The sequence below is a fragment of the Oenanthe melanoleuca genome, chromosome 3 (genome assembly GCF_029582105.1).
Source record: "Oenanthe melanoleuca isolate GR-GAL-2019-014 chromosome 3, OMel1.0, whole genome shotgun sequence".
In the NCBI taxonomy this organism is placed as follows: Eukaryota; Metazoa; Chordata; class Aves; order Passeriformes; family Muscicapidae; genus Oenanthe; species Oenanthe melanoleuca.
This window is the reverse complement of record NC_079336.1, coordinates 53,290,246-53,306,633: the sequence shown is the minus strand read 5'-3', so window position 1 is coordinate 53,306,633 and position 16,388 is coordinate 53,290,246. Positions and strand designations below refer to the sequence as shown.

Sequence of the window (16,388 nt, the reverse complement as noted above, 5' to 3'; positions counted from 1 at the left end):
GGTTATCCTATGCTCAGAAGTGCATCAAGGAGCAGCATCCAGAGATACAAATTCCACCCTCTTCTTTACCAGTGTGGATGAACAGAACCTGAGCCCCACCCCAGACCACCAGAGAGCACAGCCCAGCAGCACAACCCAGCCCTGCACAGGAAGGTGTAAGTAGGACTAATTATGATTGCTCCATCTGACAAATGTATCTCTATTTCTGTATAGCTTTCACTTGTATTGTTTTAAAGGAAAAAAACCTTAAGCCTTGCTTCTACAGTTGTTTTTAAAATTCTTCTTTCTTCTCCACCTTCATTGAAATCATGTATTCATTTTTGCACTGCTTTTCCTCAGCAGACATATAACTTATTTTCAAGAAATCCGGTTTGCTATGTTGTCCATCTGCATTTCCAGTTTAACTATTATTAAGGTGGACTAAGAGCTGGGTCCTTCCACAGATTGTAACTCCATTGATTATTTATTAATTACGGCAGCCTTTGTCATTTTTTTGTCACTGTAAAAGATAAGGAAGAAAGAGCACAACCAATGAAATGAATTTGTTCCAATGAGACAACTACCCCTCTTGTTTTCCCTGGCTCGTCAAGCCCACCTATAGATCTTCTTAAGCTTAGCAGATGGCCAAAATAGCAGAACTTTTGCTATTCTAGGCACAATATTGCAAAAGCTGTTCCTTCAACACACAAGTTCTGGAAGTTTGCCAGATTTAAAAACAAATAATAGTACTGGACACTAGCAAGACCTCCTTCCTGCTCTCCTTGAGGCCTATTTTCTTGACTTGTAAAGCAATACAGTGCTAAGAAGCAGTAAAATAATGTCATGTTATATTGATAAAGCCAGCAAATGCTCCTCAGAGTTTTATTTTATTACTTTTTCTTTCTTTTAGCAATACAGAAAACAAGTGCTAAACTTTTTGCAATCATTTGGGGAGAGGAGGTGGATGATGGCTGTAAAATTTCTGTTTCTTATGTGTTTGTAAGTACAGTGTCAACATTCATATTAAAAAAGTAAAGGAAAGAGGCAAAAGTAAAGTCACATTGATATTCCAAGAATAAAAATACTTCCATCAATCTACAACCAATGTCAGACAGAGGGTATCAAAGAGAGGGAACCTTAGTGAAACAAAGAATTAAAATATCCAAATTTTTTTTACTATGTTAAGGAAAACCACACAGGTAATTAAAAAAAAATTAAAATCTCAAGGTTGAGCTCTGCAAAACTGTAAGTATAAAGTAAGGGCTGTACTAGACTCCCTATGGACTATTCACAAGCTTGAGTATAACCATGCAGCTTCCCAGCACATGAGTTCAAACTCACAGGAAAAGTACCAATATCCAGATATTGCAATAACTGCACTGTGGAGAGGGTCCTTCTAGTAGAAAGGAACAATAATTTGAGGAAAATTCAGAAGTGCCTGATTTTGTTTAATAGCTTTTTCAATCTCGAATAAGCTGCTTGTCTTACAGAGGATGGGACTCCTTAGGCAATTCTTTGGGGCATAAAGGGGCACAAGTTGTGATTGTATCTCAGTTTTGCTTTCCTGCCTATTGTTCTTCACTTGGCTATTCAAGCCTAATAGCAGGAGAAAAAGCCCTCATGCAGACAGTATTACTTTACAGGAGCAGTCTGACAGGCAGACAGTGTCAGTGCCTGGGATGCACCTGATGCAGAGGGCTCAGCTGAGAACGTGGCCAAGCAGGTTTGGTGACAAAGGCCAGCATTGTAGCTTGCCCCCTTACACCATTCACAGCTAGAGAAAAAGACATTTCTTTTAACAGCACTGCAGCTTCCTCCCCACCCCCATTCTCATTTCCCCAGTTAAGCTTTTGCTATCACCCTCCCTTTTTTGACCCTGTGCCACCTTGAGCTTTTCTCTGCTGCCTAACAATTAGGTGTCAGATATTCTTCATCTTTACTAAATCTATGCTTCCCCCTTTTCTCGCTGCAGGAAAAATTGCCAAAGGTCAAAGCTTTCATTGCTCTAATACATGGCTATTGCTTTAGTAATGAGCTGATGTGAATTTCTTTACTGAAAAGGATATATGTATTTGTTCTTTGTGACTCTAGGGAGAAGATATGATGAAACACTGTGAAAGACAGTTGCTTAAAAATTCAAGTTTATTTTTGTCAGAAAAGGAAAACTGTTATATTCTTCTTGTGCCTGAAAGTGAGTTTAGTTTTGCTCTTATGATGATTAAGCACACCAATGCATTTGGACAGCTTGGATTGTTGTGCTATATAATTGCTGAAAACTATTATTTGCTTTAAAGTCAGTAGCTGCATAGTTTCCCTTGTTTCTGATTGACTGAGACATTTTATTTCAGTTTAATGTCATTTAATGTGGTTTCCTGAAAACCACAGAAAACTGTCTTTTCTAGTGCAGTTCAGTTGGCCACAAATCCACATTACAATAATTTTGCACTGCTTTCTGACTTTTATTGGGAATGAATGTCATTTCCCTGTCACAATTAAAAGATGATGCAAAATCAATTTGGATTTCCACACTTTTGGATAAAACACAGAATACCTAGGAGCCATTTCCAGATTCTCCTGTTGGACGTGTGGCCAACTTGTCCAAAGCCACCGAGGATAAAGAAATAAAACCCAAGACAAACCAGGGGGGATGGAACTTACTAAGTTATTTACCTCAGCATAAACTTCCAGCTCACCCCTTCTGTGCTCAGGAGATTGTCCAATTACAAAGCACAGACTCAGAGTAGGGAAATAGGCAGGCTGAAAAGGTAAATAATAGGAGGTGCTTTTTTCCCATATGTTCCTCTTCCACATAATTTCTCCACTCTGAAGTTTAAAAGCAAATGATAGTTTTATGTGGGAAACTGTTCCATTCTGATATAATAGACTGATGCAAATACAAAAGGTAAAGCTGTGCAGAACAATACCTTCTGGCCAGCTGGATCCCAGCCTTTGAGATCTCTTTTCTGGGCTATCCTAATGTGACAGCCACAGTTTTGATGGGACACAATTTCAGCTCAGGGTTTACACTCCAGTCACTGGAGAAAGTATCTGGAAAGAGGTAATGTGGTGTCTGAATAGATAATTCCCATCTTCTCGAGGAAAAAGGCAGCTGGTTGGAGAAAACCACTCCAGGAGCCAGAGAGAACACCCAAACTAGTAAGTGTCAGGGACTGAAGAAATAGTAGAAAGAGGGGCTGGGTGCTCAATTCCTTTACTCCACATAGATATTGGCCCATCCCAAGCCTGTGCATGTGAACAGAAAACACATAAAGATACACAGTCACCTGCTACTTAACAAAAAACAAACAAAAAACCCCCAAATAAATAAAACAAAACTACAAAAAAATAAATACTAAAGTAGTTTTTGAAGTCCTTATGTGAGTATTTAAGTAAATCAAAAGCGATAATGACACCACAGTTCCACGGGGACCTGCCAAGTATCCAACTTACATGAAATATAAACTACCAGTTTACAGATACATAAGATCTAAATGCAAGTCTTTGGATCACAGGGCCACATTTTCAAAGCACAGTTCACCCAACAGCTTCTGATCACTTCCAGATGTGACAGGCACTTGCAAACGCTGTGGTTCTGACAACATGATGTGCTGTGTCATAAACAAGTAACACACACTTCTGTGGAGATGGCTGGAATGCAAACAGCAAGCCTGTGGCCTTCCCCCCCATGCCACCACTGCTGCAGAACAAGTGCTCAGAGTCACATCTGAAAAATCTGCTGGAAATTCCAGAGTCCCTTCTACATCTCTGGCAGGCCACGTGGTTGGACACAAGGAACAGGTAACAAACCCAATGACTGAAGGATGCCACAAAGTCCTTCTTTGGTTGTTTTGAGACTATTTTGAGCAACAGAGACTGTTTCTTATACATACAAAGGAATGTGGAGATGATCAGCTCTGCCAATTGCAATCCTGTTGTTAATCTGTCCTTTGTAAAACACAGCCTTCAAAATGACACTGCTGACTGCAGCAATAATATTATGAATTTAAATACAATCATGTCAACTGTACTCATGTCAGACAATATTTAAGCAAATATGAAATTGAGAAATCAGGGATGAAGGGCTGGGAATTTTGCTGTTGGCTTCAGTGGAGCCTGGACAGCATGATGTCAGTGTGAACTCATATTTTCATTAAAAAAAGAGCAACGGGTGGGTTGTGTCTGACTCACCATAAATTGAAATGTCTGTTCTATTTCAAACTAGTTATTGTAATATGGTTCTTCTTCACCAGGGAATGCCCAGAGCTAAAGAGCTCTCTCAGGTGTGCTGTATTAAGAGTGACCATACCTCATTTCAATGTAATTTTTTTAGCCACCAGTACAGGGGCCTTGCAAGAACAACATCAGCTTCCAGAAAGGATGAGTTATGATGACAGACTAGGCAGAATACAGGAGTTGCCAAAAACTTGTCGATTTCATGCTCTATTCATATCCTAATGCAAAAATTCTGAAACTTCTCTTGGTAAGTATGATATACAGAGCATTACTGGCAAGCAGTCTTAACGTGGGAAACATTAACACATCTCACTTTTAACAGTGAAGTTCCTCTTGTAAGTTAAACCTGATCTGCATCTTGGCTCCCAAGACAAATATTCTGTAGTTTACCTCATGTGGAGCACATTAGGTTTGGCTCCAAAACAGTTTGTGTCAAAAGCAATTATTTCTGTTCTCTAATCACAGTCCCAACAATGAGTTTGGTTTAGAATATAAAACAAATATAAGCAACTTGCTGACTGTCTGATGCCTCAGCTGCTTCAGCATCTGATCACTGTAAGGTGTAGCTGTGTGGCTGTGTAAGGGCACAGCTAATTCTGGATGGCAAGGTACCCTAGGTGTGCTGCACACATCCCTTGTCATTTTGCCCAGGATGACCTTATTGCCTGGAATAATCTAAAAGAACTTTGCATAACTAATTACACTCAAAACAAATTCCATTATTCTGAGCAAGAGACAAAATGATGTTGTGATAAATGCACTGATGTTGGCTGTTCTTTACAACTGATATAAAATGACTACACTTCATTTTGCTTTGCTGTTTGATCTCCCCAAGTTATTTTATAATCTGAAACTTAAAGTGTGCACACCTTTTTCATTTGGGGTGAAGTAGGTGATTTTTCTCAGAGTTAATAAATACATGTCGCTGAGAACCCTGGGGCACAGTTCCCCTCCCCTGAATTATCCCCTTGGGCCACAGGAAGGGGCAGGTAGCAGCTGCAAATCTGTAACACCTCCATTTCCAGCTCAGCCTGCCTGCTGATAACCCAGCCCTCAGGCCAGGGCATACCTGCCTGCCTGGCCAGAGCCACCACTCCACCCCTCACTGCTCAGCACACACACTGCAAGAGAAGCTGGTTCCCCTCCTTTACAGCTCCCTCTGCTCAAAACACAGCTTATACCAAATGGTTAGATCTCACCAAGACCTCTGACATAATGCTCAGCCTTTTAAAATCATTAAATATCACTTCTGTCCAAGCACTGAGGGAAAAACAAGGTAGCAGGAAACAAGCCCCACAGTGCTGTTGGTTTTTATGTCCATGTCCATACTGCAGATGCAAGATTGCAACTTTACTGCATTTAGCACAGGTTCCATACTGGTTCCCCAAGAACCTGGTTTTCAAGACAGAGCAGGGTGTGAGATGTTCATAACAACATAATTGCTTTTTATAATACATTTATTCTTGTTTCTCAGCAAATGTTAAAACATTGCTTTGGAAACATGGTACAATAATGAAATGCTAAGAGGGATGAATGTGCTTCTCTGGTACTATTTTGAGAAAGTCATGAAAAGCACTACATCTTTGAGAGCACAGGGGTTTATTTTCTATTTAATTTAATCTACATAATTAGAAGGAAAATAAGACATAAGCCTGAAATAACACAGGAGTAAAACATGATCTTATGTCTAGTCACCTGCCAATTACTTCTACACTGAAAAGCAAATAAAATCCCAAAACCCTTAAAAATTAAAGTGACAGAGATTTAGTTGTAAATTGAAACAGAACTTAAACAGAATTCACCAAACAGGATGTTCTCCCTCTCTGCCCTCTTCTGCACTCGCGCCACACAATAAATAATTCTGTTAAAAAGTTGATCCGTGGAATTGCTTTATTTATTTGGGCACTGCATACGCCTTTCTCAATCTTCTGCCAAACATACCTTCCCACAGTGTTGCTGCTTCAGTCCTGGGCCTCTCTTAAACAGCAGACACAAATCCCCTATGAATTAGATTGAGACCATCATGCTAATTTTCACGTTTAACCAAAACCAGATTTCAACTTACATTTTCAAAGGTGTATGGCTAGTGGAAGGCAAGTATATTTTATGCTTTAAGGGGAGATAAAGTTACTTCTGCTCTACAAATGACATTAAGAAATTCCCGAAGAAATTTGACAATAATATGAACTCAGATCACAGTAAATTATATCACTTGGCAGCTAAATTGGAGAACTAAGTCCAGAATTGCCAACAAAACTCAAGACACACATTTGGATGTATGGAAAGCTTTGCAACGACTAACAGAAAGAAGCCTGCACAGGCATCTTGTGAGACCCATAAAAAACCTTATCAGTTTAAGTTTTTTTTAAATAAAACTTTTCAAAAGGAGAAGACAGTACAGACAGACCATCTGCAATGTAACCACATAAAAGACCCCTGGGCAAATCCAAACCCATTAGCAGAAGTGCTTGACAAATCTGCCAAAGAGCCAGATGCTGCTTATGGAGGAGCCTCTTTCCCTCCTTGTCATCTGGATCCTCTGACTTCTGTCCCTAGAGGAGAACAGCACTGACTGGTGCTCAGACTAAGTTGTGTGTGGAGGGAGCTGAGCTACAGAATTGCTCTCTGTTAAGGCTGTCTTAACATAAGGAGGGGAGGCAAAGCCTAAAATATTACAGCAGGCTTAACACACATTTGAGTAATAAGTGGAAGATAGTAGAAAAAAGAAAAAAGAAAACAAAATTGTGAATACCTTATTTGCCTGTGGTCTCAATCACCTTATTTGCATGTGGTCTCTTTTTATTTGGATTTTTTTTGTTTATTCTTGTCTTTAGCTGTGATGGAGTTAAATTCTTCTCAGTAGCTGCTGCAGTGCTGTTTTGGATTCAGCATGAGAATGTTTTGGTTTTGGTAAGTCGTGTTTATCCTAAGTCAGGGACCTTTTTCTTTTGTGTCTCATGCTCTGCCAGGGAGGAGGTATGCAAAAAAGGCTGGGAGGGAGCAGAGCTGGAACAGGTGACCTGAATGGGCCAAAGGGATATTCCACACCATGGAATATCATGTCCAGCTTATGAATAGGAGGAGTCACCCAGAAGTGAGGATTATCTGGGTTCTGGGATGGGGTCTGGCATTAGTCAGCAAACTGAGTGAGAAACTCGATTGTGCATCACCTGTTTGTACATTTTTTTAATTTTTATTATCATTATTATTTAATATGATTCGTAGTATTGTTTTTTACTTTGTTTCAATTATTTTACTTTGTTTAAATTATTACACAGTTTTGTCTCAAGCTACAATTTTTACTTTTGATTCTTCTCCCCATTCCACTGGGGTGGGTGTGTGGAGGGTGAAGTTGCATGATGCTGGGTTGCTAGCTGGACATAAACCATCACAATTCTACTTTAATTTCCTACTTATTTTTTCTCTAATGACTGATCAGGGACTAGTAGGATGGGAAAGAGGTGACTTCTATATGTTAAATATGAGCACAGCATAATAATTGCATGGTGTTAATTAAATCCTTACTTAGTACATAGGACTGACTGATGACATTTAAAATGTGAAACTTCTAGCCAAGAAACTGCAATTAAAAATATTTGAGGAAAAATGTGATTCAAATAAAGAGCAAACCAATCTCAGAACAGGTGATTTGGATCTCAATGGCCATTTCCTTTTTTATTGTCTACATTCTTCTTGGAATTTTTTTCAGCTATATTTGAAGTGCAAAGTAGGTGGAATCAAATACTTTGACTATTCAGGCTCACCAATGGTAAAATATATTTAGAGCATACAAGAGGTCAAAGAAGCTGGAACAGAGTCTGAATTAGTTCTCCTGTGTACTGCTGTAATGTGATATGACAGAGCAAAAAATAGACCACAGGAGAAAGAAACAGTGCTCCTTCTCATTGTGATTACATGGGCTGAACATGTAAGAAGAACAAACACTGTTATTTTGTGGCTCAAAATCCAGTTAAAATTTTAGGATAAGGCTTTGAGAGACTACTGGGTTAAGAAAAAACCTTTGTAGGTGCAGTCTACATTAAAGAAGATAACCTACATTATCTTCTTTCACTCAAAACCAGTATTTAGCCTACCTAAGATATTCCTGCAGATTCAAAAATTATAGAAGTTTGAGGGATACATTAATTAATAAAGAATCCTGCTCTCTTTAGCAAACTCAAAAATCACAAGGCACCTTGATCTCCAAAATCTCCAGATTACTTCCACTAACATTTTTTTTAGAATCTGATTTACCCAATTTTTTCCAATGTGGTGATAAAAACAAACAAACAAACAAACATGCTAAAAAATAAAAAGAAAGAAAGAAAGAAAAAAACCCCTTAGGTTTTATTGCTTTCATTCATTCCAAAGTCTGACCCATCATTGACTCAGGTTAGTGGAAGCCTTAACAGTGACATGATCTGGCTTGGGATCATAGGGAAAAATTATTATTAATATCAGAGAAAGTATGTTTTGCCCAATATTAACCAAAAAACCCCAGGAATTTTTAACAGACATGAAATATAAAAAATAAATTACTTTTATTGTTATAAGCCACGGGGATCTGTTAATATAAACCATTAAAATACTTGCCTGTGATGTCATCAGTTATCATGTATTTGCACTCTAAATAGATTATTGTAATTTCTGTAAGCATTCATATGTATTTTTAGAACTCTTTGGGGACTTGATCCAGAGCCAACAAAAACTGATGGGCAGACAGTGACCAGCTTCAATAGGCCTTGGGTGATCAGAAGACTGAATTTCTGAAGTTAAAGAATGAGAACATCAGTGCTCAGAAGGCAGAGAGATACCTCACAGACTGATCTAAAAAAAGGAGAGACTTGCATTGCCTGAAAATAAACTTCCCTTAGCAAGGCACTACTCCTTGTAGGCACTGTAGTGCAGTTGTCATGGTTGCTGTGTGCCACTCAGTTATTACAGGTATGTGAAGAATCATCTCCCAACCATGCTACTTTGATTGATTCCAACTGCCTAAGTGGCATGCAGACTAAATGAGTGCACCAAAACTTTAATAAGCACCAGATTTGTATAAAACATTCTCTGCAAGCTAAGTCTGTGTGTCCCAGACTGTAGTCTGCATGAGAAATCTTATTCCACAGTGTAGTTACTTTAAAATTGGAAAATTGTTGTATGTTTTTTTGCCAGTCACTGTCTTGACTGAGTAGTTTGGGCTTGTTCCTGTCAAACATTTCTCTTGGGTGAAGTGCTTGTAACTGTAGTGGCCTCATTGACATTAATGCTATACTCTGGCATATACCATCCCTCTTGTTGACTAGTTTTTCCTCTAGTCCCCAAAATTACTTGTGACAATCTTTCAATTTAATTATTCTGTCTTTTCATAGAAAATTTGTTTTGCTGTGTCTGCTTCTCCTTGTAGCCCCAAGCCCAAAAAAATACCAGAAGCCAGTCAAAAAGTCTTTTTTCCTGGCAGGAGATAAATCTTATTTTTGCAGGTACTCCCTTCTGGAATTGACCAGTTCTGCAGAAATGCTGAATCTGTAAAACTGAAAGAAATGCTTTCATTACCTCTGGTCATATTATGTGCCCAGCTGGTCTTACAATAAATCAGCAGAGCAACAGGTGATTGCTGGTGGAGTCTGCAGGGTTTCCCAGGAGAAGAGGGATACAGTAAGATGTCAACACAAAAAGTTCAAATAAATGGCATTTCAAAAGCACCTACCTTAGATGTCTACCTCAGGATAAGAGGAATCTCACCTTCAAAGTCTAAATCAGAGTCCTCTCAGTAACTCATTTCCTCAAATGAAGCCCATTTATCACATCATTATGATCTACAGATTATTCAGTATGGGATACAGTGGAGCTACACTTCTGACTCAGAAAAGCATTATCCTCTGATCAAGATAACTTACATATGGTTCACAAGACAACAAACCCTTACCTTCTAAAAAGATTCTAGGACATGGATGAGAAGAAAATTAGGGATTCTAATGTGTTTAAACAACACGTGAAAGCCAGGCAGACTGGCTTGCTCATTTTTACTGCACAACCAATATTATTTATTTTTTCTATTATAATTGATGAGACTTTAATCACAAGCTATGGCTGGCTTTTCTTGCTCAGCAGCTGAATTGCAAGCTCCTCTTTCCCATGTAAGAATAATGCTGTTCATCTCTTGAACTGTGAATGAATGGGAAGGCACTGCTGATCCCACTCTCCTAGAAAGGCATATGCAGAGGGTCAGCTGTTTTCAAAGCCATGGAAAAGGCATGAAAGCTTCATCACAAATCTGTCAGATGCCTGTAGAGCTTGAATTTGGGCTCAGGAGTTACAGTGTTAGATCTAGTAAATATGGGCCAGCCAATGTCTGACTGAAAGAATGAACCATCACTGTGATCATTCTGAGATAATACTTGTTAAGGTCTTGTTGAGGGAATTGGTTGAAGAAACCTCAGCTGTATTTTAGTTGAAACTGATGAGAATGAAACATGATGATCTGGTTGTCTGGAAGAGGATGCAGAAGGTATACACCACCTTTATTTCTATTTTTATTTTTTTAAGTGTATGAATGGTTGTGGAAACACTGGCAATGCATACATGATCATTAGCATAACTCAGATAATAAAGTGACCGTTGCATCCACAACACAACCCAAACTGCAGAGGAAAAAACTTTGGTCAAGTGAAGTGAAAGGGAAAACTGTGGTAGCTCTCATTGACATTCAATACCATCTATTTACCTGTGAATGCATTAATGACAATAATTGTCTCTGGATGTGTATGTGCACTCTGTATCCTGACCAATGCAAAACTATGTGTAGGTATCAAAATGTGAGAAAATGTGAAAACCTACTTCTCATTTGAAAGTTTTAGGAGAGACTTTTAAGTTGAAACAGAAACATGAATTGGTATCTTTTAAATCTTACTCTGTGGTGCACATAGAAGCGTGGGTGTTGAAGAACAGAACAGCAATCATCTGATGAACAGCTGCAATCTGTGCTAAGAACCTCACTGAAACCCATATTAAATTGAAATATTGGAGCCCTTTTTAAACGCATAAAAAATCCCTGTGTGCTTTTTTGGATAACTGCTTTATCTGGCAACTTGATCTGTGCATATGATTCAATATTTACCAGTGATCATCACTGGTGAATTTCTAGTTTGGTAACACATAGGGATGAGCCCCATCTAACTGGTATCAATGCAGCAACTGTAGTGTCCCTGATTTACACTTTTCTTACAGCATCTGATAAAGTTTTAAATGGGAGGATTTACTTAAGACTGGCTTCATTTCCTTTCCCTTTGCTTTTAGAATTTTTTTAAAAAGTATTTAAAGGAAAAGTCAGGAAGAATGGATGTTAATGGAAATATTTGATCCACAAGTTTGTAATAAAAATGCAATAAAATGGAGGGCTTCTTGCTGTACAGGGCCTAATTTTAACTTACTAGTACAAAGATCCACTGCCCTTTTACAAATACACAAATAATGTATTTTTGACACTATGTATTCTAAGTATCCATAAGTTGATTTGTCATCTAACTTTTATCCCTCATTTGCAAAACTACTCATCAAAACCTTCAATTTTTCCCTTTCTTGCTTCATCACAACATAAATATCATAGTTTAAAAAGGAAAAGTTTGTGAAATATTCAGCCATTTTCCTTTACCCTTCCAGGTAAAAAAGAAACTGTGTTTACACTGTCAAAAAAATATCTTCATTCTGCTAGTCTTCCATCCTCTCCAGATGGTAACAAAAAGCATGATTTTCTTTCCTATAATCAGTGAACACTGAAGTTCCTGTAATCAGTAAATAGTAGAAGACCCTGCTGAAATTCCATTTGCAACAACTTCCTCTCCCTCATATAATTTCTTTCCTCCTTATTCCATTTTATAGCCCAGAAAAAACAATACTTACTCTCATAGCTCAGTTTCTGAGGTGACTTTGGTCTTACAGGGAAATCTTTGGCAGGCTTGGTGGTATGAGAAGGAAGATTTGGGGGTAGGAGCAGATTTTATCATTTTACCAGACTTCAGAATCTCACAAATTGTAGCATTTCCACAGGTCACATGGTATGAGGGTTTTAAATGCAGCTTACAGGTTTTAGGGCAACAAAATTATTCCTTATTAGAATTGAAATGGCTTTTTATTATGTAAGTAAAAAGGAAAGTCGTTGATAATTGCACACCGGTTAACCTTCAAGCACTGCACTAGACTTCAACAATTCTTGTATGACATTAAATTTCTCATAGGGGCTGTTCAGCACACTCTGGATTGATAGATACCATTTTAAAGTTACCTGTCATATAAGAAAATTAGGAGCAATGTATGTTGGTAGTCTCTGAACACAGGAACTTCTCAGAGCTGTCCACCATGCTACTCCTGCCTGCTCCAGACTTGTGGTGGAACACTTGGCAAGTCCCAAGTATTATCCGCCTCTGTGTCACACCAACATCCCCAGAAAGTATTTTTTATCTATCCAGACTTGCAGGGTGAATTTGGTTTTTACTACAGATTTATGAAGAAAGAATGCCATAATATTGATACAGCCACAATACGACCACTGTAAGGTGTAATGTCACCACTTAGGTATAAAAGGAAGTATTCACAACCCCTTCATAGGGATTTGATAAAAAACTTCCAAGAAACACTGACAGAATTTGTAAGATAAATTTGTTTGTGAATCAAAATGTCTGTCAGCAACCATGAAGAGTCATATGTTTTCTTTTGTGTTTACAACACCTATTCACCATAACTTCAATTCTTGACTACAGATCTCTCTCCCTCTGTGCAATTTACCTGTCTGTTAAGACAACAACCACTTTCTCTAAAGAAATGCCAGCAAGGTTGATTTTTACTGCATGTATAGCTGGTCACTTCTGAAAAACATTTTTTGATATGCTCCATAGGTTAGCACATCCTTTAAAAAAATGTAGTAGTCACATCTGCAGCTTGAATGTTTCTTTCTAAAAGACAAACCCAGGCCAAGCAAGACAAAGAATCTGCTGATACACACATGTCACTCCAAGAATTCTCCTGACAAAGTTCCCACACCCAATTTAATTACTTCCCTACTGTAAAAACACTTTCCATCTGCATTTATTGTAATAGTTTCAAATCCAAAACTAACAGACTATAAAGCTAGCTAAATAAATGAATGATATTGGCCTTAGGTCCCAAGCCAGGAGCTATTCTGTAAGGCTGTGTGTCTCCAGCATTCATTTTTATGCTGATGTTTCATTTTATGTGCAGTGTTTTCACTTAAGCCTTGTTTAGAGAAGAATTACCTTGCTCCAGGCTCTGAAGTGTGATGTGCCACACAGAGCCCTCTAGTGCTGTTCCAGCCCGAGGTCTGTAAGAGATTCCCCTCCAAGAACAAGTCACATTACAACCAAGAAATCCCACTTGAGGCTGTACATACAGCACTGCATATGCTCAGGTTAGGAACACTAATTTCAACTCTCTCTGATATATCCTCCAACTGAGGCTGCAGAGCTCAAAATGAAAAGTGCTTCTGTTCAAAAATGCACTTAAAAAAATAAAACTACCTGATTGACTATTTGTAACGTGTTCTCTTGCACCTTCAGGAGAAAAGAATTATCTTATTCCTCAGACTCAGCATGAAGAATTTAACTACAGCTTGTAAGAAATTTCCTGATGTGCAGAGATAGTAACAACACACTTTATTCTGGGTCCTCAGGTTTGCTGCAGTTTGTTTTCATCACACTTTGATGAAATTACATGAGACTGGAATTCATAGTTTTTAAAGGCTTGAGCTATAATAGTCTCGTTTGGGCAGTCACAACACTTAAAACTACGCCCTCGTACATGAGTGTTATGCTAGGTTGGGATTCTCCATGGTGTCAAAACACTCAGAAAGAACTTGACTTATTAAAATAAATTTTAATCCTTAACAGCAGCACAGAAGATAAGTTTTTCATTTACAAGTTACAAGTACTGAAGGACAAAGCAGGTTTCAGGTCTGTCAAAACTGCTACTGACTACGTTGAAAGCATACTTGGACATTGAACTATCACTTCCCTTTTCAGTTCCTACCAAACTAAATGAAAAGACATATTAATAACAGACATGAGCTAATGAAAGAAATTCAGATGGTGCACAGTGCAGCTCAAGGCACAGATACTATAATGGCCTTGGATATTGCAGGTGACCTCCAGAGGATTCTGCTGCAATAATTAAAGAACATAGTTAATATACAGCTAAGAATGGACTTAGGGGGAAAACTTTGAATTATTTCACTTTTCTGAGTTTTAGTGACATGTTACTGAAATGTCAGGTTCATTTTGTGGGTCTCCCCTCACAATGAAAGCTTTTGAGCTTTTATGACACTGAAATATTCTTCTATACAGAAACAAGACAAAGACAAGAAGCACTCACTATAAACTGAAGAAAACTATCCACCACTTTACTAACCACTAGGAAGATGCACATCTAAAACAGCTACTACTCCACTTGTGAAAATTATCTATACACATACATACATGTATGAAACATGGAAGTTAAATTAACTTCCTTTTTCCCATGTACATGAATTAAAAACTACTGTGCTGGAAAGGAATGTGTGGCTTCTTTCCAGCTTATGAACACTGCATGTTTTTCACATGTGAAAACAAAATGGTAAGGGAAAATTTTCTCCAAATAAATAATTAATTTTCCACACTGGAAACAAACTATATTTTCAATAAACTTCAAGACCCAGGTATGCAGAAAAGGGATAACTGAAGAAAGTGAGATCTGATCACACAGCTTTCCCTACACTATTCAATAGTTGGGATTTTTTTTTAATTGAACGTGACCTAAACTCAACAAACCATACTCTAGGCTGCATCTTTGACCGGGAAAAGAGAAAAAACCCTTTTCCAGAGTGAAAACCATTACAACTGATCCAACCACTCATTCTTGGCAAAATGTGGCTCAGGGGCTGTGATGCTACCAAGGCACAGCCCATCCTGGCCTCGCTCTCCACCACGGGGACACAGAGAGTCGGTGCTGGCCCGGGAGTGCCATACCTGGGATTCTGTGGCTCTGAACCATCGGACTCTGGACACGGCTTCTTCACCTGCAAAAGCAAAGCACTGCTGGTTACTCTCACTGGAACACAGCTTCCTGCTGCTCCCCGCTCACGCGCTCACCGCGCGGCCAAAAGCGGCTCCTGCTCCGCTCGCCGTGATCTCTATAAAATATTTCCCGCACTTTACAGCAGCGGTTTGCAGTACCAAACAGTGTGTTTCATTATTATCCCATGAACAGCTGCCAACTGCACTTCCCCAGGCTCCATTAGTAGGTAAAATGTTCAGCTGGAATAGCTTGGGGAGTAGTTTTAACTAGGAACAAAGAAACCAAAGAACCAGGTTCCCCACTTTGAAATGAGAAAGCCACACTGTTCCCAGCTTGGCCAAGAAATGTTTCCCCAATTGATACTGCTTCTGTTTCCTGCTAAAGCTCAAAATAATAAACACCAGGTTCTGGGGCAAAGCGCACCCTTAGTTAAATAATTCATACGGTATTTTTAATTTTGTGAATCTGCTAACTGTATGTTAACTATACTTTCCTATTGCATCAATGAGCACATGCACCGTTTTCACTCATATTTACAATATATAAGTACATGAAAGGAATTTAAGCTTCCAATTTGATCTCCACAATGCACTGCTGTCGGCTGATTGGAGGTGATAAAATCTATCACTGTCAAAAAAATAAAGAAAATTGTTCTCTTGCAGACTAGGTATCTCCTTGGGGTCTTCATGATTTCCATCAAAAAATTAATTGTACCTTCTGGTAATCTAAATTACTTGCATTTTCAGCAGAGGGAAAACATTTTGCTCACCAGCTTGCTAATGCAAAATCCAGGGCTCTGTGGGAGGTTTCGAAGTTCCAGTTTTAAAGCCACCTAGAAATACGACTCATTGAGGCTCACTTGGAGACAATAAGAAAAAACATTGCCTTTTGAATCAGCAAGTTCAATGGCAAGTTTCAGAACACCTTGCATCAAGAAACTCTTCTGCACTTTTTTTCTTTAAAAATATTTCAGAGAAAAAAAAAAATGCAACTTTGACTCATTTCCATTGGAATTATTGACAAATGACAAAACACTCACCAGGACCATCAGAAAAAAAGGATTAGACTAATGCTAAATATTATATATATATATAAAATCCTTCAGCCGAATGCCATGC

At 38.5% G+C, this 16,388-nt stretch overlaps 1 protein-coding gene across 12 annotated transcripts in view; it reads right to left on the bottom strand.

Moving 5' to 3' along the window:
* EYA4 (EYA transcriptional coactivator and phosphatase 4) overlaps nucleotides 1-16,388 on the bottom strand; it is a 136,116-nt gene that overhangs the window by 48,420 nt on the left and 71,308 nt on the right. For all 12 annotated transcript variants that reach the window (XM_056488410.1, XM_056488409.1, XM_056488412.1 and 9 more), the window contains exon 3: nucleotides 15,222-15,271. In XM_056488410.1, coding sequence (XP_056344385.1) covers nucleotides 15,222-15,271 — 50 coding nt within the window. The remainder of the gene's footprint in view (nucleotides 1-15,221; nucleotides 15,272-16,388) is intronic.